Here is a 26,924-nt window from a genome sequence, read left to right as displayed (position 1 = left end):
CTTCTACGTGACTTTACCGAAAGAACCAAGGATATTTGGCTGCTGTACATTTCCACATGACGTTAAGCCACTTCGTTGGGCTACCATTTGTGCCCAGGTCGCTTCTGAAAACGAGCTACACAGTACATTGCTCAGTAGGCCTTACTTGGTAAAATAAAAGTTTTAGTTTAACCACCGTCCGATCATCAAACCGGGTGTGCTGACCGCCGCGAGCGCCGTGCGTCGTTGCCGTATGGGGGCGGTGCGGGGGCAGGGGGCGGTGCCCGAGACGGCCGCTGCGGGGCGAGCGCTACCTGAACGCCGCTAGGTAATCGGCGTCCCCCATGGGAGGGTTGAGGCCGCCCGTCCACGCGATGTTCACGTTGAAGCCCTCGCCCGCGCCAACGCCCACCTGCGCACGGGCACGCCCGCGAGGTGGTCAGAGACGTCGGCAAGCGGTAGTGGTTCGTGGTGCTAGTGGTGGTGGTAGCGGTAACGGTGGTGGCGGCGGTGAGAGCGGTGGTGGCGGTAACGGTGGTGGCGGTGGTGGTGATGATTTTAACGACGACGATGATACTTAATTACTTGGGAATAACTGCATTGGTGACGAGTGTACGGGCACAAAGAGCAACTCTTATTATCCACAGTAACCCTCTGACCTCTCAATTTGTGTACTATAGAGAAGGGCCATTGCCTCTTGGGGCTATGTTTATGATGACTGTGTTGAGTTTTTTTTTATAGTTTTTACTCAACATGCTGTGCTCTTCCCTCGTGGGGTGAGTGTTCTAAACGTCAGTGATGAGTGTTTTAAACGTCAGTGGGTGAGTTTTTTAATCGTCAGTGATTAGTGTTTTAAACTTCAGCAGTTAGTGTTTTAATCATCAGTGATGAGTGTGTTAAACGTCAGCGGTGAGTGTTTTAATCGTCAGTGGATGAGTATTTTAATAAACGCCAGTGGTGAGTGTTTTAATCGTCAGTGGCTGAGTATTTTAATAAACGTCAGTGGTGAGTGTTTTAATCGTCAGTGATGAGTGTTTTAATCGTCAGTGGTGAGTGTTTTAATCGTCAGTGGTGAGTGTTTTGAACGTCAGTGGTGAGTGTTTTAATCGTCAGTAATGAGTGTTTTAAACATCAGTGGTGAGTGTTTTAATCATCAGTGATGAGTGTTTTAATCGTCAGTGGTGAGTGTTTTAATCATCAGTGGTGAGTGTTTAATCGTCAGTAATGATTGTTTTAAACATCAGTGGTGAATGCTTTAAATGTCAGTGGCGAGTGTTTTGAGAACATCAGTGGCGAGTGTTTTGAACGCCAAAGCGGGCGGGCGTTGACGAGTGATAGCGAAGCGCGGTGGAGAGCCTTCACACCTCGTCAGCGGCTCCGCTGCCGGGGAAGAAGTTGCCATCGTCGTGCCGATGCAGGGAGACGTAGAGGACGCTGGGATCGCTGTAAAACGCTTGCTGCGTTCCGTTTCCGTGATGGACGTCCTGCGGGCGCAAAACGGCGGTGAGCGTCACTCCCCTCGGCCGCCCCGTCCGCTTTCCGGGTGCCCCGTTCGCGGCCGACCCGGCGAACCGCCGACGGCGTCCGTCCGCAGACGAGGGTTGACGCGGCTTATTTTTGCGTGTTAAGAGTCTGCCTGGAGGAGGGGGGAGTGTCCTACGCTGGGCGGGCCACAGGGTTTTGACCCGCAAGGTGCTCGCTCGGCAGAGTTCGGGAGTTCGGGGTGCACGGGTGGCAGCCCGCGACAGGGAGAACTTGGGACGACGTCGGTTGCCGGCAATCGGTGAAGTGCGGGAAAGGTGACCCGCGGACGGCACTTGGACCGACCAGTCGATGAGGTTATAAAAAGCACGGCTTTTATGCTCATCGAATAGCGTCTAGGTTGCTGGTAGGCTTGAACAGGCACGTGACTTCGCAGCTTGCAGCTAAACCGGATGTGGTGTGGAGGGGTGTGTAAATATTTTTCCGGGAATGCCGAACCGGACAAAACCGGCTGAAACTAAGGCCTGGTTATGCGGGGATCTTTATGTGTATGTGTGAGTATGCATGCCTGTGTGCCAGTGAGCGTGCATGGCTGTGTGCGTGTCAGTGAGTGAGTGAGCCGGAATGGCCCATGCTGGATCTGTGCGCTGGAGCGGTGGCGCAGTGGTTAGCGCACCGTGAGTTTGATTCCCGCTCACGGACAGCACCAGCGATGATTAGTTAAACCAACCCTGGGCATCCTTCAGGTCGGCTCAGCAACTGAGCGTGGTGCTGGCCACCCCGCCTCCACCCTTCGCGTGTGCCGTGCCGGCCTTCATAGGCGCCGCTCGCTAACGGTCACTTCGCCCCAACAATCCGTCGCAGGCTACCCACGGGGGTGGGGATGGGGGGGAACCATTCTCTTTGCGAGCTGCAGCGGCCGGTTGCTGGACTCACCCAGTCGACGATGAGCACCCTCTTCACGTTGAGCTTCTGCTGCAGCACGCGGGCGGCGATCGCCACCGAGTTGAAGAAACAGAATCCCCTGCGGAGGACAAAACAGGCAGCGCGCGTCGCTCAGAATCGGAAACGGCCGTCCAGACGGCAGGAGGGAATCCGCGATGGGCTGTCAAGGATATTTTATCACAGATGTCCAGCCGGGGGCCACGGGATGAGAACGTTACGACAACGAACAATACGAAAAATACGAAAGGAGTGCAAAGTATAGGACAGGTAAGTAAATAACGAAAATTTAGTTATCTTATTTTCACCAGGTAACGCCCACAGAGCCATCAGCTTATTTTTCGGCCGCGACCTGGCTATCACAAACGACAGCTCAACGAAGTAGCTTAACACGTGAAAATTTATAGCAGCCGCCAAATAATCTAAGCAATCTAAACGTCGCCACCACCGCAATCGTGGCCTCCAACTATCAATAATAATAATCGCCATCTTTTCTCAATACGTAAAGTAATAACCCGGCTTTTAATAATGGTACACACGGAAGGTGATTTCTGGGCTGTTGACATGGCTTATTGTGGGGGCTAGTGGTTCGAATCCAACGGCCGCCCTGATTAATAACGCGGCGGTGTGCATTGACCGTGATGATAATCTTACTGGTTCCGCTACTACGACTGCGCGCCGTCAGCCTCGCTAGCAGTGGCTGTTCAAGATCCCCCTGACGTCACTCGCAAGAGCAGGCCGATGTGTGCCGGTGTCAGGGTCGAATTTTTTTTTGCAAAATTCGAACACGATGTCGTAAAATTTCTCGCACGTGAAAAGATGACTTTTTCTTCGGGTGAGATCGTTTGAATATGAACACGTCGTTAAACCCGTCACCATCACCACCCGACAGCCAACTAGTAAAAGTTTGTCACGTAAACAAAACGACTTCAGCACACCGGTGTGTTGGAGAGTAAACCCACAACATTTGCGATTACTACTTGGCTGTGTCGGGCGGTGGAGGGCTTCACGTTCTGTTTACGTGACAAACCTCGCTAATTGGCTGTGTCGCGTAGTGGCGGGTTCAACGACACATTTATATTTTCACTCGATCTAACCCCAAAAAAATCCCCGTCATTGTGCATAATATTGGTCGCAAAAGCCTATACTGCGTGTTACACTACTCCCACAGCAACAATCATAGCCCCCTACTGGCAGCAGACTAACGCCCCAGCTCACCCTTGCAGACGAGACTCTCCCCTGGTCTCTTGAGTTCTCACCTGGTTCAACAACGAAAACTAAACGATGACCAACGAGACGGCAAAAGGCACGGCTCTGAACACAGGGTCGCCGCCTCCCATCATCCCTTGCAGGTCACGTGACAGCCCAGACCTATTCTACCGTCCGATGTACGTACGCTCGAATCTCTTTCGCACCGTACGTAGCCAATACAACGCTAATCGAAGGTGCGGAGGAAGGACAACAAACGAAACACCGAAAGCAGTTCTCCGGAAATGTGTTTTCAATCGAGATGATTTAAAAGTGCATAGTCCCCAGTGGCTTCCTAACAGCGGTAAGAAGAGCGGTTCCAGACGGCCGCGGAAGCGCTTCCGAAAGCGCCGCGCGACGCGGCGAACCCTCTTTGTCCGACGGATTCTTCGCCGTCGAAGTGATGCGCAAGAGAACCGGTCTGTCGGTCTTATTTGTATTATTTGCCGCACAACACGAGGGCGCAACCCCCCCCCCACCCCCCCCCCCCCCCCCGCTGTCCTTCCCTCTGGTACGTGGGGCGGGCAAAACGCGGGCGCGAGTGTCGGCGAGGGGGCGTGATAATTACATGGCGATCGACTCCTCGGCATGGTGCCCGGGAGGCCTCACCACCGCGAACCCATTCTAAAAAAAAGAACAACAACAAATGACGACGATGATGACGACAACAACGAACGCAGCAGCAGCAGCAGCAACCGATTAGAACTACGCGGAGCACGGGGGCGGCGACAAACGCACAAACTGCGCTTTGAAACGTTGAATGTCGCCACACTCAAAACGTGCAGATCTCCACGCGGACTCGCACGCACAGAGAGAGAGAGAGAGTTAGCGAGCGGGCGAGTGAAAGATGGGGGGCAAGAGGTTTGTGAGGCCGCAACGCCTGCTCGGTTCTGGGTTCTATGGCCAATTTCTCAGTAGTTTTGCACGTCGGAGGAAACGACAGACACCTACTGGCAGTGTGAACACACAGCCACTGATAGTGTAACACAAACACAAAGATCCCCTGTATAGCCTTGATAGACTGTTGGGGCAAATGCTGTTAGCGAGTAGCACTTATGAAGGCCGGCACGGCACACACACACACAGATATAGTGTAACACACACACTGACAGTGTAACGCACACACACCCTGAGAGTGTAACACACACGCACACGCACGCACACACACACACACCGTGACAGTGGAACACACACACACACTCTGACAGTGTAATGCACACACACCCTGAGAGTGTAACATACACGCACACGCACGCACATGCACACACACACACCCTGACAGTGGAACACATACACTCTGACAGTGTAACGCACACACACCCTGAGAGTGTAACACACGCACACACACACACACACTCTGACAGTGCAAAACACTCACACGCATACACACCCCCTGACAGTGTAACACGCACACCCAGACAGCGTAACACACACAGACACACAAACTGACAGTGTAACAAAGACAAAGATCCCCCATATAGCCTTAACAGACTGGAGGGGCAAGTGCTGTAAGCGAGCACCTATGAAGGATGGAACGGTACACGAGCGGGTGGGTGACCAGCACTACGCCCGACCGCCTTTGTATCCCCAGTGGCGATGTTTACACACCGCACAAGGTACTCATTTGATGCTGAGTCGACCTAGGGGAGGCCCAGGACCGGTTCAGATAATCGTCACTGGTGTTGGCCGTGAGCAGGAATCGAACCTAGGTCGCCTGGTTTGTAGCGCAGCGTAGCGCTAACCGCTACACTACCGCTCCCCACAGTGTAACACACACACACAAAGACTCACTCTGACAGTGTAACACACACACCCTGACAGTATAACACACACACACACAAAGACTCACTCTGACAGTGTAACACACACACCCTGATAGTATAACACACACACACACAAAGAGACTCACCCTGACAGTGTAACACACACCCTGACAGTATAACACACACACAAAGAGACTCACCCTGACAGTATAACACACACAAAGAGACTCACCCTGACAGTGTAACACACACCCTGACAGTATAACACACACAAAGAGACTCACCCTGACAGTATAACACACACACACAAAGAGACTCACTCTGACAGTGTAACACATACCCTGACAGTATAACACATACACACAAAGAGACTCACCGTGACAGTGTAACACACACCCTGACAGTATAACACACACACACAAAGATACTCACCCTGACAGTGTAACACACACCCTGACAGTATAACACACACCCTGACAGTATAACACACACACACAAAGAGACTCACCCTGACAGTGTAACACACACACAAAGAGACTCACCCTGACAGTGTAACACACACCCTGACAGTATAACACACACCCTGACAGTATAACACACACACACAAAGAGACTCACCCTGACAGTGTAACACACACACAAAGAGACTCACCCTGACAGTGTAACACACACCCTGACAGTATAACACACACACACAAAGATACTCACCCTGACAGTGTAACACACACCCTGACAGTATAACACACACCCTGACAGTATAACACACACACACAAAGAGACTCACCCTGACAGTGTAACACACACACAAAGAGACTCACCCTGACAGTGTAACACACACCCTGACAGTATAACACACACCCTGACAGTATAACACACACACACAAAGAGACTCACCCTGACAGTGTAACACACACACAAAGAGACTCACCCTGACAGTGTAACACACACCCTGACAGTATAACACACACCCTGACAGTATAACACACACACACAAAGAGACTCACCCTGACAGTGTAACACACACACAAAGAGACTCACCCTGACAGTGTAACACACACCCTGACAGTGTAAAACACACACCCTGACACACACACACACAAAGAGACTTACCCTGACAGTGTAACACACACCCTGGCAGTATAACACACACACCCAGACAGTATAACACACACACACACACACAAAGAGACTCACCCTGACAGTGTAACACACACCCTGCCACACACACACACAAAGAGACACAGGCGATGCTCGCTGGCACCTTGAGCTCCCTGGCCGCCACCTTGTACGCCAGCTCGGTGACGCAGCCGGCCGCCATGCGTGCCGCGCCCGACGAGTGTAGCTCGTTCCAGATGGTGTCGCTGTCCACCTGGCACAGCCACAGCCACGCCCGCAAGGTCAACCCCACGCCCGTCCGTGTGTCCGTCTGTGCGTCCATCCGCCCGTTCGTGCGCGAGTCCGTCCGTGCGTCCGTCCCGGCCGCGCTGACGATTCACAACGACGGCGGGCCCCAGCGGAGAGCAGCGAGAGACGGCCATCTTGCCGCTCGTGGGAAATCCGATCCCAGGTGACATTTTAGTTTGTTTTTTTTTGGGTTCGAAAAATCTCAAAGCTCGCTTGCAAAACAGCTGTTCACATTAACGGGATCCCCGCCCGGTTCCACACGAGCTTCCACTCCATCCGCTCATCATCCCCTCTGGGATCGATAGAATGAGTACCTAAATTTTGATTTAAAGCTTTCGTGACTGCAGGGATTAATATTCGTGGTTCTCTCGGTAAAGTCACGTAGAAGGGAAACAATAAAATAATAAAAATATAAAACAATAAAATTCTCACGACGTTTCAACTGCAACACAAGCAATCATCATCAGGTTTTCACACCTGCAACACAAGCAATCATCATCAGGTTTTCACACCTGATGACGATTGCTTGTGTTGCAGTCGAAACGTCGTGAGAATTTTATTGTTTTACATTTTTATTATTTTGTTTCCCTTCTACGTGACTTTACCGAAAGAACCAAGAATATAGAATGAGTACCATTTCAGGAGAGGTTATTTCAACAATCGCCGTGGAGAGAAGACAGCCTTCGCCATGGGAATGTGGAATTTCCGTGGCCGCCAGAAAAAAAATTGCTGGCCTCATGCTTGACTGGAGCTCCCTCCAGTGGAGCCTCTTCTGCCAACAGATAGCGGCGTGAGTGGAGCGTTTCTCAGGGCTGCGCTTTCACCTTTGCCTCCGAATATAAAAGGACGCAGCGTGTACTAAACCGTTTACAAAACGTTTTTTTTATTCGACCAGGTAGGGCCCACTGAGCCATGTAGCTCTTTTTCAGAAGCGACCTGGCCGCAAACGAGAGCTCAACGAAGCGGCTTGTCATCTTCACGAGGACATTTACAGCAGCCATCAAACTCTGAACGCGTGATGTCGATTCTAAATGTGGAGGGAAAAACCGGAGGACCCCGAGATAAATCGACACGCGACCTCGAGATGAGAGAGAGAGAGAGAACACACAAACTCCAAATATACAACAGGCAGTGTCAGGTTCGGGATGGAACCCACGACCTCCTGGAAACCAGGCGAACCCCCCCCCCCAGGGGGCGAAGTACGCGGTGGTGTGGCACGCGGTGGTGTGGCACGCGGTGGTGTGGCACGCGGTGGTGTGGCACGCGGTGGTGTGGCAAGCGGTGGTGTGCGGTGCCCATGAGCGGTACTCACCCCCAGGCCGCCGCACGGCAGCATCACAAGGACCTTCTGAGGCAGGGATCCTGCACGGCATAAAGCAGCGGAAAATACGGTCAGCGAGTCTGCGTGGGGGTCTGCCGGACGAAGAGCAGAGATCGGAGAGCGGGCAGTCCAACCCGTGACACGGCGGGACTGTCCCGTCAATATGCCTCAAAGTGCATCTGGCCTGGCATGAGCACCGTGGTGACGACACCACCACTTGGTGGCGAATGGCGGCTTTGCTGTTGTCATTGTTGTTGTAAACACAACAGGAGACTATAAGGGGAAGAGGAATTAATTCGGGCGGCAGGGTGGCTCCGTGGCCTTGCAGCGAGAAGGCCCCGAGTTCGATTCCCGACTCAGTTGCCCCTTGCCGTGTGGAGTTCTCCCCCCCTGTTCTGCAGGGGTTGCCTCTGGCTATTCTGTTATCCTTCCCCCGTATATCTGATTAGCAAGGTTGGCGATGTACGATGCAAAATAGGTTCAACCACACATCCAAACTAGGGCTCTAAATACTTGGCAGCCCTCGCAATTCGACTGCCACAAATCGAGGTTGCGTTTCAATTGAGATTCAATCTTTTTCCCAATGCTCTCGCGTGTGAATGTAGCGGCCCCTGGCGGCAGTTAAGGGGGTTATTGAGAATAACCGCTTCCCGTGCACACGGTTGTGGGAAAACATCGTGCGCGAAAGAATCGATCTTAGCCGATGGACGGACGCGGTGCGTGCGGTGAGAGTGCGCGGGGAGAGGAGCTACGGCAGGGCGCTGCGGTGGCTAGGAAATGTTAACTATCTCGCCCGGTCTACAGGAGGTCGTGGGTTCGATCGCGACCCTGACGCCTGCTGCTGTATATTTGGCGTTTGCATGTCTCCCTCGCCGTGGCCGCGTAGGTTTTTTCCACAGGATTCTGCCTCCGCGTTTAGAACCAACACGTGCGTTTAGAGTCAATGGCTGCAATCAATTTCAACGTGACGATAAGCAACTTAGTTGCGCTATCATTTGTGATGGCCAGGTCGCTTCTGAAAAAGAGCTTAGTGGGCCATGGTAAAATATATGTTTTAACAGTTTTAGTTTATGGGTACCGTGCATCTTCTTGGGCTCGATCTTGGGGGGGTTGAAGAGGCTGGTGCCGTAGAGGAGCGCGTGCTGCTCCGAGTGGACTGTGCGGATCTCTTCAGGCGTCGCCTTGCGGGGCCTCACGCGCTGAAACGGCACCCGCGGCGGTCAGTGGCAGCAGTCGGCGCCGGCAGCGGCGGTCAGCACCAGCGGCGGGCAGTGCCGGCAGTGGCCGGCAGCGCCGGCAGCGGCCGTCAACGTCAGCAGCGGCGCCGGTCAATGCCAGTGGTGATCAACGCCGGCAGCGGCAGCAGTCGGCGCCAGCGGCAGTCAGCGCCAGCGGCAGTCAACGCCCGTGGCGGTCAGTGCCCTTATACTGCCAGACCCCCTCGATGGTGCTTTGTAGCATGGGGCCAGCTGGATTTGCTAGATCTACTGGCGGCAAGCAGCGGGCGGCGATTGCGCCCAGTCGGTTTTCTAATAATGTTCGGAATAAATTTATGCCAGATGCCGGTCTTCGTTTTTTTTTTTTTAAGCACAATGCGCTCTCTCAATTTCCGTCGGCCGTGACGTCGCAAAGCAACCACTGGGAACAACACCCGGTCACGAGAAACCCCCTGCGAGCGACGCCTGCACCACGGCAAACCGGCCGAGCGACAGGCGCACGCGCGAGCGCTCACCTCGCACTTGTTGGCGAGGCCGGTCTCCTGCAGGCGTGACCAGATGCTCTGGATGCGCCCGGCGTGTTCGGGGTGGTTGGTGTTGTTGCCGCACGTGCACTGGTGCTTCTGCATGAGCGTGTCGTACACCAGGCCTGGCGCGAGCAACGGGGGGGGGGTAGAAGGTGGGGGGGGGGGGGGTGGGGAATGCACCACCACCGCCGCCGCCGCCACCGGTTAGAGAGCCGTGGCGGCTGGAGCCGGCGAGGACGGAGGCACTCGCTCAGTTAGGCCGAGACGGGGGTGGGGGCACCACGGTGGCGAGATGTTAACTCCGTCGCCTGGTGTGCAGGAGGTCGTGCATTCGATTTTGAGCCCGACGCCTGTACGTTTGGAGTCTGCATGTTCCCTCCGTGGCCGCGTGGATTTTTCCCCGGGTCCTCCGGTCTTTCTCTCCACATTAAGAATCAACAACGTGCGCTTACAGTATTTGGCTGCTGTATATTTCCACGCGATAAGCCACATTGTTGAGCTATCATTTGTGGCCAGGGCACTTCTGAAAAATAGCTATATGGCTCAGTGGGCCTTAACTGGTAAAAATAAAAAATAGTTTACTTGTAGTTTAGTTTATAAACAGTTCAAAGCTTCAGTTACCAAATATGACCGATCCTTGTTGTCGAGAAACAATTCAGCAGCTCATGGAGAGGGCGTCAACCGTGGGGGAGAAAGGAGCGACACGGTCCGTGCGACGCGCGCACACACGCACACGTACGCCTGGACTGACTGGCCATATGCACGGACGCACGCACGGACACACCGGTCGTGAAGCGGTGCTTGACGGGCGCTTCGGGCGGCGGCGCCGGCAAGGGGAAGGTGGCCGAGGCCGGGGACGACTGCGCTCGCGACAGCGGCCGGTGCCCTGGCGCGTGGGCGCACGCGGGCATCCCCGCCGCGTGGTACACGCGCAGCTGGTGCAGCTGCTGCTGCTCCAGCACCAGCGACTGCTGCGGGTGCGGGGGGGGCAGGCCGATGAGGGCGGCGTGCTGCGGGGTGGCCCCGGGGAGAGGGGGTGGGCGGGGGGAAGAGTACGTGGGAATAAGTGTCGGCGGCCGCACGGCACGGGAGTCGCAGTCCTGCCAGCGATTTCTTCGTCACGATTTTGCATCGTGATCCGATATAAAAGTCACATCTGTAATATCTCTCACACGTCCCATACGTCATCACCACTGCTTCAGGGTGAGATCGCGCGCGGCGACGCGGAGCCGGCGGGGGGCCCACGGACCGCCGCTCGGGGAAACCCAAGCCTACGCGGAGCACCGCTGTCATTAGTTGGGACGGGGTCACGTAGGTTTGACTGCGGGGTCACGTGGAAGAAGTTCAACATATACACACACACACCAGGTCATGATCTTTTCACTGCTTGATAAATAGGCCGAAGCTAAGTGTCTGAGGTTTAGCTGGGTGAGAAGAGACCAGGTGATCTTAACGCCTCCAAGATCAAGCCCATGAAGATGCACGGTACCGCTTGTGCCAGGCTAAGTGCACTAAGGCCACATGAAGCGTCGAACGCCCGCTGGCAGGAGGTCACGGGATAGACCCAGGTGCCATGGGTTGACTGAATGAGATGACTGGCAAGATGCACCACCTGTACCCAACACTGCGCCACCTCGCTGCGTTTTAGCCGCTCGACGCTCAACTCGTTGATGCGAGCGTCGCTCTTCTGCCCTCCGATGTTGTTGTGAGGGCGACTGCCTCCAACTGCCCAGCAGCAACGTCCTTCACGAGCCTCCTCCACAGAGGCCAATCTTGACACCGCCGATGCCATTCAAACGCACTCGCACACACCTGCTGCAAGAGTGCCGCGTGGAACTGCCGCTGCTGCTCCTGCCGCCGCTGCTGCTGCTGCTGCTGCTGCTGCTCGCCGAACCCCCCGGCGGCGGTAGCGCCGTCTCCCCCGCCGAGGGGCGAGCCCTCGCGCACCTCGTCGTCCTCGTCCTCGTCCTCGTCGTCGTCGTCGCTGTCCGCGGGCTCCCGCTTGACGCGGACCTCGTCGGCGACGGCCGCCCCCTCCTCCTCCTGCATCATGGCCTGCTGCTCGCGCAGCTCCTCCTCCGTCTCCTCGGGGTGCGCCTCGTGCTGGCGCACCGGCTCGCCCGCCTTCGACAGCAGCAGCTGCGACGGGGGCAGTGGAGCCGCGCGGGCGGTGGGCGCGGTGAGATCGAATGCAGCGGCGCGTGACCTCAACTATTTCAACTGTTCTTGATTTGAAGCTTTCGTGACTGCGGGAATCCACACTCTTTGGTTCTTTCGGTAAAGTCACGTAGGTAGAAAAATAATAATAGATCGCGACGTTTCGATCGCAACGCAAGCAATCGTCGTCATCAGGCGATTGCTCGCGTTGCGATCGAAACGTCGTGATCCATTATTTTTTATACCTACGTGACTTTACAGAAAGAATCAAAGAGTATTTCAACTAACAACATTTTTTTTATATTTTACCAGGCGTAGGGCCCCGCTGAGCTATGTAGCTCTTTTTCAGAAGCGACCTGGCCATTACAAATGGTAGCTCAACAAAGTGGCTTATCGTCACGTAGAAATTTGTAGCAGCCAAATACTCTAAACGCGTGATGTTGATTCTAAATGTGGAGGGAAAAACCGGAGAACCCGGAGAAAAATCCACGCGACCACGGTCAGAGGGACATGCAAATTCTAAATATACAACAGGTGTCAGGGTCGGAATTGAACCCACGACCTCCTGCATATCAGGTGAAGGAGATAACATCTCACTACAGTGGCAGACAGCCGCTTGGGAAACCAAGGCCTACACGCGCAGCAGCGCTGTCATTGTCCGGGACGGGGTCACATGGCTTTGACAATGGGGTCACGTGAGTTTGACTGCGGGGTCACGTGGGTTTGACTACGGGGTCACTATGGGGGGTGGGACTATGGGGGGAGCCACGGGAGGGAGCCATGGGAGGGGCCATAGGGCTGGGCGATGGGGAGAGCCACAGGGAGGGGGGGGGGGAGCCACAGGTCGAGTGCCATCGCTGGCTGGCTCTCTCTCTCTCCGCCCACCTGGTTGAGGTGCAGCTGCTTCTGCTTCTCCTGGAACTGCTTGTGCTGCTGCTGCAGCACGAGCTGCTGCAGGGCCTGGGGGCTCTGCGGCAGCGGCGCCGACTGCGTGCGCCCCAGCGGCTGGTGCCGCCCCATCTTGGCCGGCGTGCGGCGCAGCGTGGGCGAGCCGCCCAGCGCCAGCGGCGACTGCGGGTGGGGCGTCACGCCGCCGAGACCTGCGGTGGAGCGGGCACAAGAGACGGGGATCACGGATGGGCGCGCGGACAGACGGCGGGCGGGCGGAGCGAGACGACGGATAGACGGCACGCGGCGTGAGAGAAGAGATGGGCCAACGGACAAACGGGTAGGTGGACGGACAGGGAGGGAGACAGATGGGTAAAGATAATGGCGGGATGAAGAGTCGAATGGGAAGACATACAGTGAGGGAAAAAAGTATTTGATCCCCTGCTGATTTTGTACGTTTGCCCACTGACAAAGAAATGATCAGTCTATAATTTTAATGGTAGGTTTATTTGAACAGTGAGAGACAGAATAACAACAACAAAATGCAGAAAAACGCATGTCAAAAATGTTATAAATTGATTTGCATTTTAATGAGGGAAATAAGTATTTGACCCCTCTGCAAAACATGACTTAGTACTTGGTGGCAAAACCCTTGTTGGCAATCACAGAGGTCAGACGTTTCTTGTAGTTGGCCACCAGGTTTGCACACATCTCAGGAGTGATTTTGTCTCACTCCTCTTTGCAGATCTTCTCCAAGTCATTAAGGTTTCGAGGCTGACGTTTGGCAACTCGAACCTTCAGCTCCCTCCACAGATTTTCGATGGGATTAAGGTCTGGAGACTGGCTAGGCCACTCCAGGACCTTAATGTGCTTCTTCTTGAGCCACTCCTTTGTTGCCTTGGCCGTGTGTTTTGGGTCATTGTCATGCTGGAATACCCATCCACGACCCATTTTAAATGCCCTGGCTGAGGGAAGGAGGTTCTCACCCAAGATTTGACGGTACATGGCCCCGTCCATCGTCCCTTTGATGCGGTGAAGTTGTCCTGTCCCCTTAGCAGAAAAACACCCCCAAAGCATAATGTTTCCACCTCCATGTTTGACGGTGGGGATGGTGTTCTTGGGGTCATAGGCAGCATTCCTCCTCCTCCAAACACGGGGAGTTGAGTTGATGCCAAAGAGCTCCATTTTGGTCTCATCTGACCACAGCACTTTCACCCAGTTGTCCTCTGAATCATTCAGATGTTCATTGGTAAACTTCAGACAGGCATGTATATGTGCTTTCTTGAGCAGGGGGACCTCGCGGGCGCTGCAGGATTTCAGTCCTTCATGGCGTAGTGTGTTACCAATTGTTTTCTTGGTGACTATGGTCCCAGCTGCCTTGAGATCATTGACAAGATCCTCCCGTGTAGTTCTGGGCTGATTCCTCACCGTTCTCATGATTATTGCAACTCCACGAGGTGAGATCTTGCATGGAGCCCCAGGCCGAGGGAGATTGACAGTTCTTTTGTGTTTCTTCCATTTGCGAATAAACGCACCAACTGTTGTCACCTTCTCACCAAGCTGCTTGGCAATGGTCTTGTAGCCCATTCCAGCCTTGTGTAGGTCTACAATCTTGTCCCTGACACCCTTGGAGAGCTCTTTGGTCTTGGCCATGGTGGAGAGTTTGGAATCTGATTTATTGATTGCTTCTGTGGACAGGTGTCTTTTATACAGGTAACAAGCTGAGATTAGGAGCACTCCCTTTAAGAGTGCTCCTAATCTTAGCTCGTTACCTGTATAAAAGACACCTGGGAGCAAGAAATCTTTCTGATTGAGAGGGGGTCAAATACTTATTTCCTTCATTAAAATGCAAATAAATTTATAACATTTTTGACATGCGTTTTTCTGGATTTTTTTTTATTCTGTCTCTGTTGAAATAAACCTACCATTAATATGATAGACTGATAATTTCTTTGTCAGTGGGAAAATGTACAAAATCAGCAGGGGATCAAATACTTTTTTTCCCTCACTGCACAAGTGGACAGACACAGATGTATGGACGGATAGGCAGTCGAATGGACAATCAGATCGACAGCCAGACTGACAGATGGTGTGTGTGTGCGGTACAGGTGGTGGCGCTTGGTTTGTGTGTTTATGCACGGTACAGGTGGTGGCGCTTGGTTTGTGTGTGTGTATGCGGTACAGGTGGTGGCGCTTGGTGTGTGTGTGTGCAGTACAGGTGGTGGCGCTTGGTTTGTGTGTGTGTATGCGGTACATGTGGTGGCGCTTGGTGTGTGTGTGTGCAGTACAGGTGGTGGCGCTTGGTTTGTGTGTGTGTATGCGGTACAGGTGGTGGCGCTTGGTGTGTGTGTGTGCAGTACAGGTGGTGGTGCTTGGTTTATGTGTTTGTGCACGGTACAGGTGGTGGCGCTTGGTGTGTGTGTGCGCGGTACAGGTGGTGGCACTTGACCTGTGTGTGTGCGCGTGCGTGCGTGTGCGCGCTACGGACCGGCGAGGCGCGCCTGCTCCAGCAGGAGGATCTGCTGCTGCAGGGTGGCGGCGCCCGCGTTGCCATCGTGGCGTGGCAGGAAGGGGACGCTGCCCACGAACTGAGCGCCGGCGGCGCCACCGCGCATGCCCAGTACGGCGTGCCGCTCCGCCTCGTGCTGCGCCGCCAGGCTCCCCGCCATCTGCCAGGGTCAGAGAGTTGGGGTCGAGGATTAAGCTAAAAAAAACACTAATTTTAGTCTTACCAGGCAAGGCCCCACTGAGATGTGTAGCTCTTTTTCAGAAGTGACCTGGCCATCACAAATGATAGCTCAACGGAGTGGCTTTTCATCGTGCGGAAATTTATAGCAGCCAAATACCCTAAAGGCATGATTCTAAATGTGTAGGGAAAAAACGGAAGACCAGGGGAAAAATCCACGCAACCACGGGGAGAACATTCAATTTGCAAACATACAGCAGGCGTGTTGGTCGCGATGGAACCCACGACCCTCCTGCATACCAGGTGAGGGAGATAACATCCCGCCACTGTGGTGGAGCACCCCCTTAAGGGGGTTAAAGGGGTTCGCGGTCGAGCGATCGCAGGCGCAGGAAAGAGGGAGATGGGGGGGGGTAGGTAAGTATGTAGATGAGTAGGGAGGTGAGTAGGTAGGCGAGTGAAGAGAGAGGAAGACGGATGAATGCAGGAGAGTCGAATTCTTCTTTTCGAACGGCTGCTGTAGACGCTGAGCAACGACTACAATTTGACATTCAGGCGGTCAAGCCAGACAATCGCGTCAGCAGCAGCGGAGTGAGGCGGGGGGGAGAGATGGGGGTGAGAGAGAGGAGGAGACGTTGTAAAAGGAGAACCACACACACACGCAGGCAGTACGGGCGAGTCCTGCCATTGAGCACCTATGAAGGTCGGCATGGCACACAAGGTGGTGATGTGGACAGCACCACGCCCCACACCAGTTATTCAGTTGAGACTGTGTCGACCTAGGAGAGACCCAGAACCGGTTTGGATAATCGTCACTGGTGTTGGCCATGAGCAGGAATCGAACTCGGGTCGCCGGGTTTGTAGCGTAACGCACTAACCACTAATCTACCGCTCCCCATTCACCCACAGATAACAAAGACACAAATCCACCGTATAGCCTTAACATGCTATTGGAGCAGAGTGCTATAAGCGAGCACCTATAAAAGTCTGGACGGTACACAAGGGGGTGGGTGGTCAGCACTACACCTCACCGCCTTTGTCTGCCCATGCTTACACACGGCACCATGTAACTCATTTGAGGATGAGTCAACCCAGACACACACACGTACACAAATACAGACACACATGCGATCGCGCACACACACAAGGCACACACACACACATGTACCCATACTGCGATTCGCTCTCTCCACCGCTGCCCCACTCCGCTCCGAGTGATCTGCATTCACGTCGTGGCACGCACACCGCGCAGCTTCAAGCTGCTCACGTACATTTATTCCACAAAAATAACTTTCACAACGTTACGGTCGTCTATTAGGCGGCAGTTACCCGAGTAAAAGGGAGGGAAGGAGGGGATTGCAAGCCTCCCACACTGTGGTGGAAATCTGAGTTCCTCTGAAGTGGGGGGGGGGGGGGGGGCAGAGCATTCGCACCGTGTGTTTGTGGGGAGCAGTGGGGGTCTACGCACGTGCATGTGCGCGTGTTTTAATGCGGACAGTGGCGGTGGTGCAGAGGTTTGCGCATTGTGCTACAAACCCGGCAAAGCCGAGTTCAATTCATCGCCACGGCTAACATCAGCCTGGCCAGTGTGCACGAGTCGACCAAATATCCTTTAGAAGGGGGAGGGGGGTCTCTAGCTCTGGCCCATCCACCAGCGGTGGCATGAGCAGGCAAACGCAGGGCTGCACCTGTACCTCTCTTGTGCGTGCGCGTGCGTAAGCGGGTGCGGCACCCACGTGCGGAGTGGCGGCGCCCGTCGCGGGTAGCCCCAGCGAGATGTTGGGCAGCGAGGGCGACGTGTAGAGGTTGATCTGAGTGAGGGTGCTGCCATCGCGCGTCAGCAGCCGCTCAGGAGACAGCATCGGGTGCTGGTGGCGCAGAGATACGGAGACGGGAGGGAGGGACGGAGAGAGAGAGAGTTTAGTTTCATAGTTTCATTTATTTGGTATAGCCCTGTGAGCCATTCGGCTCTTGAGAGAGAGGGCGAGGAGAGAGGGAGAGTCAATGACAAGAGGAAGGTAACGACAAATAAACCATCGGTGACAATTCGGATCCCATCTGGTGGTCCGATGAGGTCAGGAGAGCACTCGTCTCGCAAGTTAGATGGTTCCGAGTTCAAATCCTGGCCAGAGATCAACTCGGAATTGCAGGCCTCAAGGACTGATACATTAAAGTAGCAACAGTGGTTATCCTCCCTCGGGAAAACGAGAGGCCTCTCCCCAAGCTGTCACCATCACCGAGGTCTCGACAGGAATTGTACTGGCAGAGAAATGGCGGTGGTAAACGGTGCTGCGCAGGATTTTCGCATTGCCGCGAGAGTGGTGGCGACACGCACCCTCCCTGACCCTGTGCACGAGCAGCGGCTAAAAGCGAGCGTTCTGCGTTAGGGCGAACCTTGCGAGCGTTACGCGTCACCGTCTTCCGTTTAAATATCAACACATTTAGAAATGTGTATCCCGTCTCAGTTTGTTACGTGTCGTTAACATTAATTCGTGTGTTACTCATCAGGTGACGATAACACACCACTGTGGATACCCTGCGCACAGCACACACAGATCCCCTGTAAAGCTTTTCAAGACTGTTGGGGAAAGCGAGCGGCCATGATGGCTGGAACGACACAAAACGGGGTGGTTTGTGGCCAGCACTATGCCCAGCCGCCTTTGTCTCCCCAGTGGCAACGGTTACAAGCCACAACATCCTAGAAGAGGCCCAGGACTGGTTCAGATATCTCACACAAATGACGTTAGCTATAGCAGCGAATCGAACTCGGGTCACTGGGCCGGACTAACCACCCACACATGCCCGCACATGGTGGGCCACATGGCTACATGTGTAGGTATGGGCAGGGCCAGGGAAGGGCCAGGGCAGGGCCGGGGCAGGGCTGGGGCAGGGCCGCTACCTCGGCATGCATGTTGGGGATGGAGCCCATGGTGCCGTTCTCGTTCGTGATGTTGTTGGAGCTGTTGTTGGGGGAGCTGGGCCCTGAGCCCGGCGCACTGTTGCACACCGTGGGGCCTGCACGCACACGCACAAAGACAAAGGTCCCCCATATAGACATGCAGACTGTTGGGGGCGAGTGCTGTTTTCTGGCAACTGCTAAGGCCAGCAAGGCGCTCAATGGGGTGGTGTGACGAGAATCATGGCCAGCCGGCCTTTGTTTCCCCAGTGCTGATGTGCACTGGATACACTGCACCAGACACTCGTGTTAAGGCTGAGTCAACATGTTTAAGTGCTGTTTGCGAGCACCTATGAAGGCCGCCTATGTCTCCCTAGTGGCGATGTTTACACATCGCTCTCGATACTCATTTGAGACTGAGTCGACCTAGGGGAGGCCGAGGACTGGTCCATATAACAGTCACTGCTGTTGACTGTGAGCGGGAATCTACGTGCTAACCACCGCACTACCGTTTACCCACCCGCACACACAAAATACAAAGATCTCCCGTATAGCCTTAACAGACAGTTGGGGCAAGTGCTGTTATCGAGTACCAATGAAGGCCAGAACGGCACACGAGGGGGTGGCCAGCATCACGCCCGGCCGCCTTTGTCTCCCTAGTGCCGATGTTTTTACGCACCGCACCAGGTACTCATTTGAGGCTAAGTCAACCTAGGGGAGGCCCAGGACCGGTTCAGATAATCGTCACTGAGACACCCATGCACACTCGCACATACACACACGCAAACGCACACACAGACACATACGCGCACACACGCGCAAACACAACACCCGCCATTCGCCACTAGGTGGCGGTGACATCACCACGGCACGTGCCAGGCGATGTGGACTTTAACACATGCACACACACACACACACTGGCGCGCACCTGTGACGTCCATGGGCCTCTTCTTGAGTGTGGTGACGACGGTGCCGTCCTTGCGCCGCAGCAGGGGGCTACTCCGCCTCTCCGCCACCTTCTGCTTGAGTCGGCAGCGCAGCTTGAGGTTCGGCTCGGACGCTGCGCACCATCGCGGAGGGGGGGGGGGGGTGGGAGGGGGGGCAGGGCGGGGCAGGGGGGGGCACACCAACAACACACGAGAGAGCGATGCGTGAGGCTCGATGCGAACCCAGGTCCCGATAGTCCGGGGACATCTCCGCTGACTGCCTGTTTCATTTAGTTGAAACCAAAGATTTGCTGCTCTGCCTGGACTCCCGATGGCGTTATGGGTGCCATATCATTATTTACGAGCAGCAGAAGTATATCCACCACGTGTAGGACTAGATATCGAACTTGGGTCACTGGGCCAGACTAACCACCCACCCACACATGCCCGAGCACTGTGGGCCACATGGCTACGTGTGTAGGTGTGGGCAGGGCCGGCGCAGGGCCAGGGCAGGGCCGGGGCAGGGCCGTCTATTCGGCACACGTAACTATTTTGAAACGTCTGACTTCCTGTCCCAGGCGCGTTGTCTAAACGTGGGCGTGGACAGCTGACCGGGGGTGGGGCACAGGTGGGGCGCCCGGGAAGACAAGCGGCTCTCTGGCGGGCGGCAGAGCGAGCGCTGACACACACGTGGGAGCGAGAACAGCAGCGTAGGGGGTAGAAGAAAAATAAGACAAAAATAAATGTTTATTTGCGAGCAAGGAGCACGCAGCTCCAGATGTATTTATTGACGAAACGGCGTCGCCTTGGCGTCGTGCTGTGTCGTTAGCGGGGTGGGGGGGGGGGAAGACGTCAGCAAGTTTTGAACCGAAATAAAAATAAATTATGAAACCCAAGAGATGGCACGAGTGTGGACCACACAGAATCGTGAGTGCGGTGCACCCGTAAACGTGTTTCTCTTTCAATGAAAGTGGAGTCCAGAAGTTATTTACTTAAGCCACTGCTGGCGGAAGGGACTCTGGACAGCCCCCCTCTCTCTTTCTCGAGGATACTGGCCTACTCTCTCGATGAAGGACTTACATTTGTGGAGAAATGGGAGTTATCCACACTTGACCTCACCTGACCCATCAACTGACTGTAGTGGAGTACCCATTTATACTGTTGGGCAGAGAGAGGCGGGGGCGCCGGAGGGATTTTAAAAAAACTTGCCCCGCCGTTGTTCCAACCGCATTGCTGAACGATCGATCGTGCAACCTCTCGATCGGAAGTCCAGCAGTTGCTAAGTATTAACAACCAACAGCGTCGTCCTTGAGCCAAAAACTGACCAAAGGAAGGTCTCAATTTTAATGCTTCGGCCCACGGCCGACATGGCTTCCGAAGTGTTGCCGCCGCTGTGGGCCGGCCGCCGGGTCTCACCGGTTTTTCTCAGTGGGAAGTCGTCCTTGGACTCGTAGTTGCCGATGTCGGGGTGCTGGCACAGCTGGGTGACGCCGCCCGGCCGTGAGCTGTTCTCAAAAGAGCCGTGCTGTGCCACGCTGTCGGCAAAAGACATGCGGGGGGGGGGGCAGGGGCGCGAGAGCAACGCGGCGAGTCAGCGGCGGTGCGCGGTGAAGTATGATCAAACAAGCTCCAATGTTTGGGGAGTCCCATCTGACAATGTTTTGACAAAGAGCTGTAAATTATTATTATTACACACCTCCACGTACACACACACAGACCCCCCCCCCCAAACAAACAATGACAAAGATCCCCCGTACAGCTTGAACAGACTGTTGGGGCAAGTGCTCTTAGTGAGCACCTTTGAAGGCCGGAACGGCAGATGAGGGGGTGGGTGGCCAGCATCGCGCCCGACCCCCTTTGTCTCCCCAGTGGCGATAACTTCACGCAACGCACCAGGTAAATAATTTGAGGCCGAGTCGCCGAGGACCAGTTCAAATAAACGTCACTGGTGTTGTGGTGGCCACGTTAACCGCTGCACTGTCGCACCACACATACAGACACACGCGCACACACACAAACTCACGCGAGCCACAGGCGCTGGTTGTGCGGCAGCGTGTGGTTGATGGCGCCCGTGCTGGGGGTGATGGTGGGGCCGCGCTGCCGCTTGTTGAGCACAAACTCCTGCAGGCGCTGTTTCACCTCCGAGCTCGCGACGGCGCCTGAGATGCGACACAAAGATAGAGATCCCCCGTGTAACCTTAACAGACTGTAGAAGCAAGTGCCGTTAGAGAGTAGCACCTATGAAGGCTGGCACGGCACACGAGGGGGTGGGTGGCCAGCACCACACCCGATCGCCTTTGTCTCCACAGAAGCCACTTGCAGCCACTATTAGTAAGCCACTGGAGCTATGCACTTTTAAATCTAGATTGAAAACTCATTTCTTTAGAAATGCTTGGTGTGTGTGTTAGTTTGTTATCCTTCCCCCGTACCTTCGATTATCGCAGTTGGCTACGTAAGGCGCGAAAGACGTTCAACATACATACAAACAGCACTGATGTTTACACACCACAACAACAGGTACTTGATTTAAGGCCAAATTGAACGATGGAAAGGCTCAGAACCGATTCAGGTATCACTCGCCACCAATGTTAGCCGTCACCGGGAATCTAACCCAGGTTGCCAGGTTCACAGCGCAGTCCGGATCTCAAGGTGCTCACTCGGAGCTCCGCACTGCCGCTACCACGGCAACGCGGCCGTGGCGAGCCGTCCCGTCGCTCACACTCACTCTCTTTGCCCTTCTCCTTGTACTTGAGCGCTTGCAGGTGCTGCTCACGCCGCTGCTTCTCCTGCAGCTCGGCCTCACGCGCCGCCTCCATCTTCCGCTGAGCCTCCAGCATCTCCCTCTGCCGCTTCAGCGCCATCATCTGCTGCTGCTGCTGCGAGGGACCGGGGGAGGAGCGGGGGGGATGAGGTGGGAGAGGGGAGGGGACGAACACGGGCGCACGTACGTGCGTACACACGCAAGCGCACACACAAACACACACACACATACGCACGCACGCGTCAGCGAAGGAGACGGACCGAACAAAAGCTGCAAATCTCTCGAGTGCCGTGCTCTCGGGAAGGGCGCTAGGACCAGGGCATGCACGGAGCCTGCGCCGTGTCTCCCCTCTTAAGTTTTCCCACGGCAGTGAGACCAGCAGCAGCTGGGCCGAGTGTTCCAGGAGAAGCCTGCTCAGGGTTCCACTCTTGTTAGCGTGTGGCACGCACGTTCCAACCTTCACCCAAGCGTATTTACACACTGACACCTGACCGGCGGTCCGTGTTCACTGGGCCCTGGGCCGTTCCAGGAGTCAATGTGGGCTGGCTCCGCACCCCCTGCCAGAGCGCGTGGCAACGCGACATTAGCCGGGGAGTGGCGGGCAGTGACACAGCTAAGAGGGATGGGTGGATGAAGCAGGGATGCCACGGTGGCGAAATGTTAACCATCACGCCTGCTATGTAGCAGGAGGTCAAGGGTTAGATTCGGACCCTGACGCCTGCTGGAAATTTGAAGTTTACGCGTCTCTCTCCCCGTGGTCACTCGGATCTTTCTCCGGGTCTTCTGCTTTTTCCCTCCACTTTTAGAATCGACATCGCACGTTCAGAGTATTTGGCCTACTGCTATAAATTTGCACACTTTGTTGAGCTGTCATTTGTACTGGCCAGGTCGCTTCTGAAAAATATCTACAGAGCTTTAGTGGGACCTTACGGTAAAATAAAAAGATAAATAATTTTCGGGGTGAAACCTGCTGAAAAAAAAGGGGACGCCTGTGTGAGGAAGTTCAGCACGGGCCACTACTGGACATCTGTGAAAACGAGCTTTGTAGCTCATCGGATTTCTCCAGGATGAATCAAGATTCTGAGCGAGGGGTGGAAAGAGCTTTGTAGCTCATCGGATTTCTCCAGGATGAATCAAGATTCTGAGCGAGGGGTAGGGGGGCCGGACAAGCGGGCGGGTGGGGAGGGGGGGGCAGAGGCACTCTCACCCTGGCGCCCACCTTGATGTGCTCCTGCAGCTGCGCCTCGTGCTGCCGCGCGAGTTGCTCCTGCTGCTTGTGGAACTCGGCGAGCAGCAGCTGCTTCTGGATCTGCTGCTGCTGCTTGAGCGCCTGCAGCTCGTGCTGCAGGTCCTGCTCGTGCGGGAGGCCACCCGGGGTCGCGGGCTGCGCCTGCTGCTGCTGCTGCTGGGGTGGCGAAGATGCCGCCGAGGAGGGCAGCTCGGCACCGATGATGACGATGGCACCGCTACCGCCGCCGCCGCCCATCCCGGTTTCGCCGCTGCTGCCCCCCGCGGAGGCGAGGACCCCCCCGACGCCCGGCATGGAGGAGAGGGCGCGGAGACCGAGGTTGGGTTGCGTGGACAGGGACTGGCTCACCTCCACTGCGTGCGCGGAGACAGCAAACAAGAAAGGTTTCGCATCCCGTTTAGACTTGTGAATCGTCAGGGCGAAGAGCTGTTTGCGAGCACCCGTTAAGATGACGTGGTAGTGCCGGCCAGCTGCCAAGCCCGACCACCTTCGTCTCCCCAGGCGCTGAAATGTATACACCGCGTCAAGTGCTAGTTTGAAGCCTAGTCAATTGAGGAGAGGCCCCAGGGAAAGTTCGGATACCATTAGCCACGGACGTTTGCCACGGCTGCGAATCGAACTCAGGGGTGCAGTTTCGTAATGCGCTGCGCAAATCACTGCACTACCACTCCCGACACACACACACACACGCACGTATGTGCCCACGCGTGCACGCGTACAGCATACCGTTTTTTCCCCACCGCCAACCCACACGCAGTTGCGGTAATTGTCTATCAACATACAGGACGAACGCACATTTAAAACAACACGCATCCCCCCCCCCCCGCCACTGTAAGCCTCATTCATTCACTCGAAAATAGATTTTTGTACAACGAATTCTTCAGCGGTCATGCCCCATCGCACACCCGGGCGTCGCGTTAAAACAAATACACATCAGACGAAGAGAGAAAGCCGATTCGGAGCACGCAACAAGTCCGAAGGGCAGGGGCGCACACGCGCGCCCGTCCGCGCGCCCGTACGCGCGCATGCAAGCGCTTACGCACGCCCGCCCGCATTCTTTTAAAAAGACAAAAACGATGAAAGCCCTGGAAGGAAGGGCGGGAACGCGGAGTGTGTGAAGGTTCATCCTCCAGAGTGGGAATCCGAGACGTTGCACAACGATGAAAAACACGTGCATTTGTTGCGACGGGGGGTCACGAGCAGAGAACATACGTCCGGTGGGGCGCCACGGTGGCTAGGAGATGTTAACTACCTCGCCGAGTATACAGGAGGTCGTGGGTTCCATCCCGACCATGACTCCTGCTGTATATTTGGAGTTGGCGGTATCTCTCTCTCTCTCTCATCATCACCATCATGGTGGCTAGGAGATGTTAACTACCTCGCATGGTATACATGAGGTAGTGGGTTTGACCCTGACTCCGACACCTGCTGTATATTTGGAGTTTGCATGTCTCTATTCACCTGGTCGCATTGATTTTTCTCCGGGTCCTCCGGTTTTTCCCTCCACATTTAGAATCGACATCACGCATTTAGAATATTTGGCTGCTAAACAATTCTACACGATAGGCCTAATGGGGCTATCACAAACGATAGGTCAGCAACAACAAAGTTGGCCTATCATTTGTGATGGCCCAGTTGCTTCTGAAAAAAGAGCCGCATAGCTCAGTTTGGTCCTTACCTGGTAAGATAAATTGAGTGAAAGAATTTACTCGTTCGCTGACGGACAAGACGAGCGAAGTTACGACAGCCGAGGGAGGCATCGGCCTGAGGGGTGCAGCGTGAACCGTGCCGGAACCCCTGGCCAGCGGGGTCTTCATCTAGCAGCGGATAATGAGAACCCCAAGTACCCTGGCAGTGTAAAAAAGAAAATAGTGCTCCCACATTCAAACGAGCACTGTGTGGTGGGGTCATGCTCAATGTCGGTCCTGATTCTGTCGTGGAATGTCCACGTTCCCATGGCAGAGACCACTTATGTCTCTCAACACAACGATCACTTTTAAACTCGCAACAAAGAAGGCAGCTTTTCCGGACAGTGCCAATTTCACTGACTGCCCAGGGGAGCCTCCGTGTTAAATTGGAGGGATAATGATGATGATGACGATGACAAAGATAACGACGGCAATGGTCATGTCCTGGGGATGATCATGACGATGAAAGTGCAGAGTTGACCCCGGCTGGGATGCGAGCTCGCACGTTCGCAACTGGCAGGCCCCGCTGCTATCCGCCCACTGCGCTGCATCCTGGCCAGAAGGACTGATGATGACATGCCCTACTTTTAAAGCGGAAGGCGCGCACCGCCGTGAGTCATGGGTGCGGACGACGAGTGTTTACCTCGTTCATTTGACCGTTGCAGTTCCTAGGCCCGGGTGCCGCTTACAAATTCTGTTCAGGCGCCTCTGCAGGTGCTTTTTTTTTTGTTAAAGCCTGCATGCTGCCTGCACGCTGCCTTGCACGCAGTTGAAGGGGGTGGGAGGCACTCGCTCAGCATTCTCTCGGCGTGCGTGTCTGTGCACGCTTCGCGCCCCTTGCTGCAGTGCACGACGCACTGGGGCTTTTGCTGATTTTGTTTTTGGTCTCTTCCCCCCCCCCAACCCCACCCCAGACGTTGACCCGATCGTTCGTTTGGTAGCGTCACGTGGCCACGGGACGGCAGGATCCGTTTGGATCACTCGCACAGCAGCGCGGACTCTTCCTGCGGAAGTGGATGCTGCAGAGCTACCTCCGACATCCCTTCAAGTCGCCTCTGGGGGGCGGCACTTTTCCTACCCTCCTGACCGCAGAGAGTAATGATTGCCTTGGTGACATTCACAAAATGAATATGTATGCATGCAGAGCTTCTGTCGCACCGTACGTAGCCAACCGTGCTAATCGGAGGTGCGGGGGAAGGACAACAAACTAAATACAACAAAAGCAGGTCTAAAAAACGTGAGTTTTCAATCTACATTTGAAAGCGCACAACTCCAATAGCTTCAAAATAACGGAAGGAAGAGCGTTCCAGATATGTTAATTCTCAGAGATGCAATATAGCCTAGAGTGGTTACTGGAAGACCGTCAACTCACTACACTCGGGAACCCAGTCGCATCACAGGCAGTGGCTGAGACCTGTGTTCGAACCCAGGATTCTAAGCGGTGTTGGCCTGGGCACTATGACCCCTGTGCCATGAGGCCATGTCCCACACGATGTACCGGCACCGCTGCTGCAGCCTATGAGCCACGTACTCTTGCCCCTCTGGTCCATGAATGTGGCGTTTGTTGGCGATAATAACCCACTCAAATAATTTGGACCAATTACAGAGACATCTACACATTCATGAACTCCTCTAGACGGTCTCCCACCAATCTGAACGCTCGTATGAAATCTCTGAAACACTTTCCTCCTCCGCAAGGCATCACCTTCGCAGCAAATAGGTTGGCTCCGATAAGCACGGTTGGCTATGCACGGTGCGAAAGAAGTTTAACATACATGCATACAAAGAGGGCC

The 26,924-nt window shown here is 54.9% G+C and overlaps 1 protein-coding gene across 8 annotated transcripts in view; it reads right to left on the bottom strand.

The window, feature by feature from the left end:
• LOC116954711 (histone deacetylase 4-like) overlaps positions 1 to 26,924 on the bottom strand; it is a 253,867-nt gene that overhangs the window by 4,852 nt on the left and 222,091 nt on the right. For 5 of the 8 annotated variants that reach the window (XM_076052508.1, XM_032975422.2, XM_032975418.2 and 2 more), the window contains 19 exons: positions 23,402 to 23,796; positions 22,159 to 22,309; positions 21,457 to 21,592; positions 20,850 to 20,968; positions 19,436 to 19,567; positions 18,511 to 18,626; positions 17,348 to 17,479; positions 15,417 to 15,597; positions 12,926 to 13,140; positions 11,696 to 12,022; positions 10,668 to 10,893; positions 9,872 to 10,005; positions 9,218 to 9,338; positions 8,131 to 8,180; positions 6,676 to 6,783; positions 4,220 to 4,275; positions 2,398 to 2,485; positions 1,344 to 1,463; positions 294 to 391 (listed from right to left, as the gene is read on the bottom strand). In XM_076052508.1, coding sequence (XP_075908623.1) covers positions 294 to 391; positions 1,344 to 1,463; positions 2,398 to 2,485; positions 4,220 to 4,275; positions 6,676 to 6,783; positions 8,131 to 8,180; positions 9,218 to 9,338; positions 9,872 to 10,005; positions 10,668 to 10,893; positions 11,696 to 12,022; positions 12,926 to 13,140; positions 15,417 to 15,597; positions 17,348 to 17,479; positions 18,511 to 18,626; positions 19,436 to 19,567; positions 20,850 to 20,968; positions 21,457 to 21,592; positions 22,159 to 22,309; positions 23,402 to 23,796 — 2,905 coding nt within the window. The remainder of the gene's footprint in view (positions 1 to 293; positions 392 to 1,343; positions 1,464 to 2,397; positions 2,486 to 4,219; positions 4,276 to 6,675; positions 6,784 to 8,130; positions 8,181 to 9,217; positions 9,339 to 9,871; positions 10,006 to 10,667; positions 10,894 to 11,695; positions 12,023 to 12,925; positions 13,141 to 15,416; positions 15,598 to 17,347; positions 17,480 to 18,510; positions 18,627 to 19,435; positions 19,568 to 20,849; positions 20,969 to 21,456; positions 21,593 to 22,158; positions 22,310 to 23,401; positions 23,797 to 26,924) is intronic. The other 3 variants (XM_032975419.2, XM_032975420.2, XM_032975421.2) reach the window with 3 other exon arrangements.

Source organism: Petromyzon marinus, chromosome 56 (genome assembly GCF_048934315.1).
Source record: "Petromyzon marinus isolate PM22_M1 ecotype Great Lakes invasive population chromosome 56, UKy_Petmar_22M1.pri1.0, whole genome shotgun sequence".
NCBI classification, from domain to species: Eukaryota; Metazoa; Chordata; class Hyperoartia; order Petromyzontiformes; family Petromyzontidae; genus Petromyzon; species Petromyzon marinus.
The sequence above is the reverse complement of the archived record's forward strand: the minus strand, read 5'-3'. Positions and strand labels throughout refer to the sequence as shown.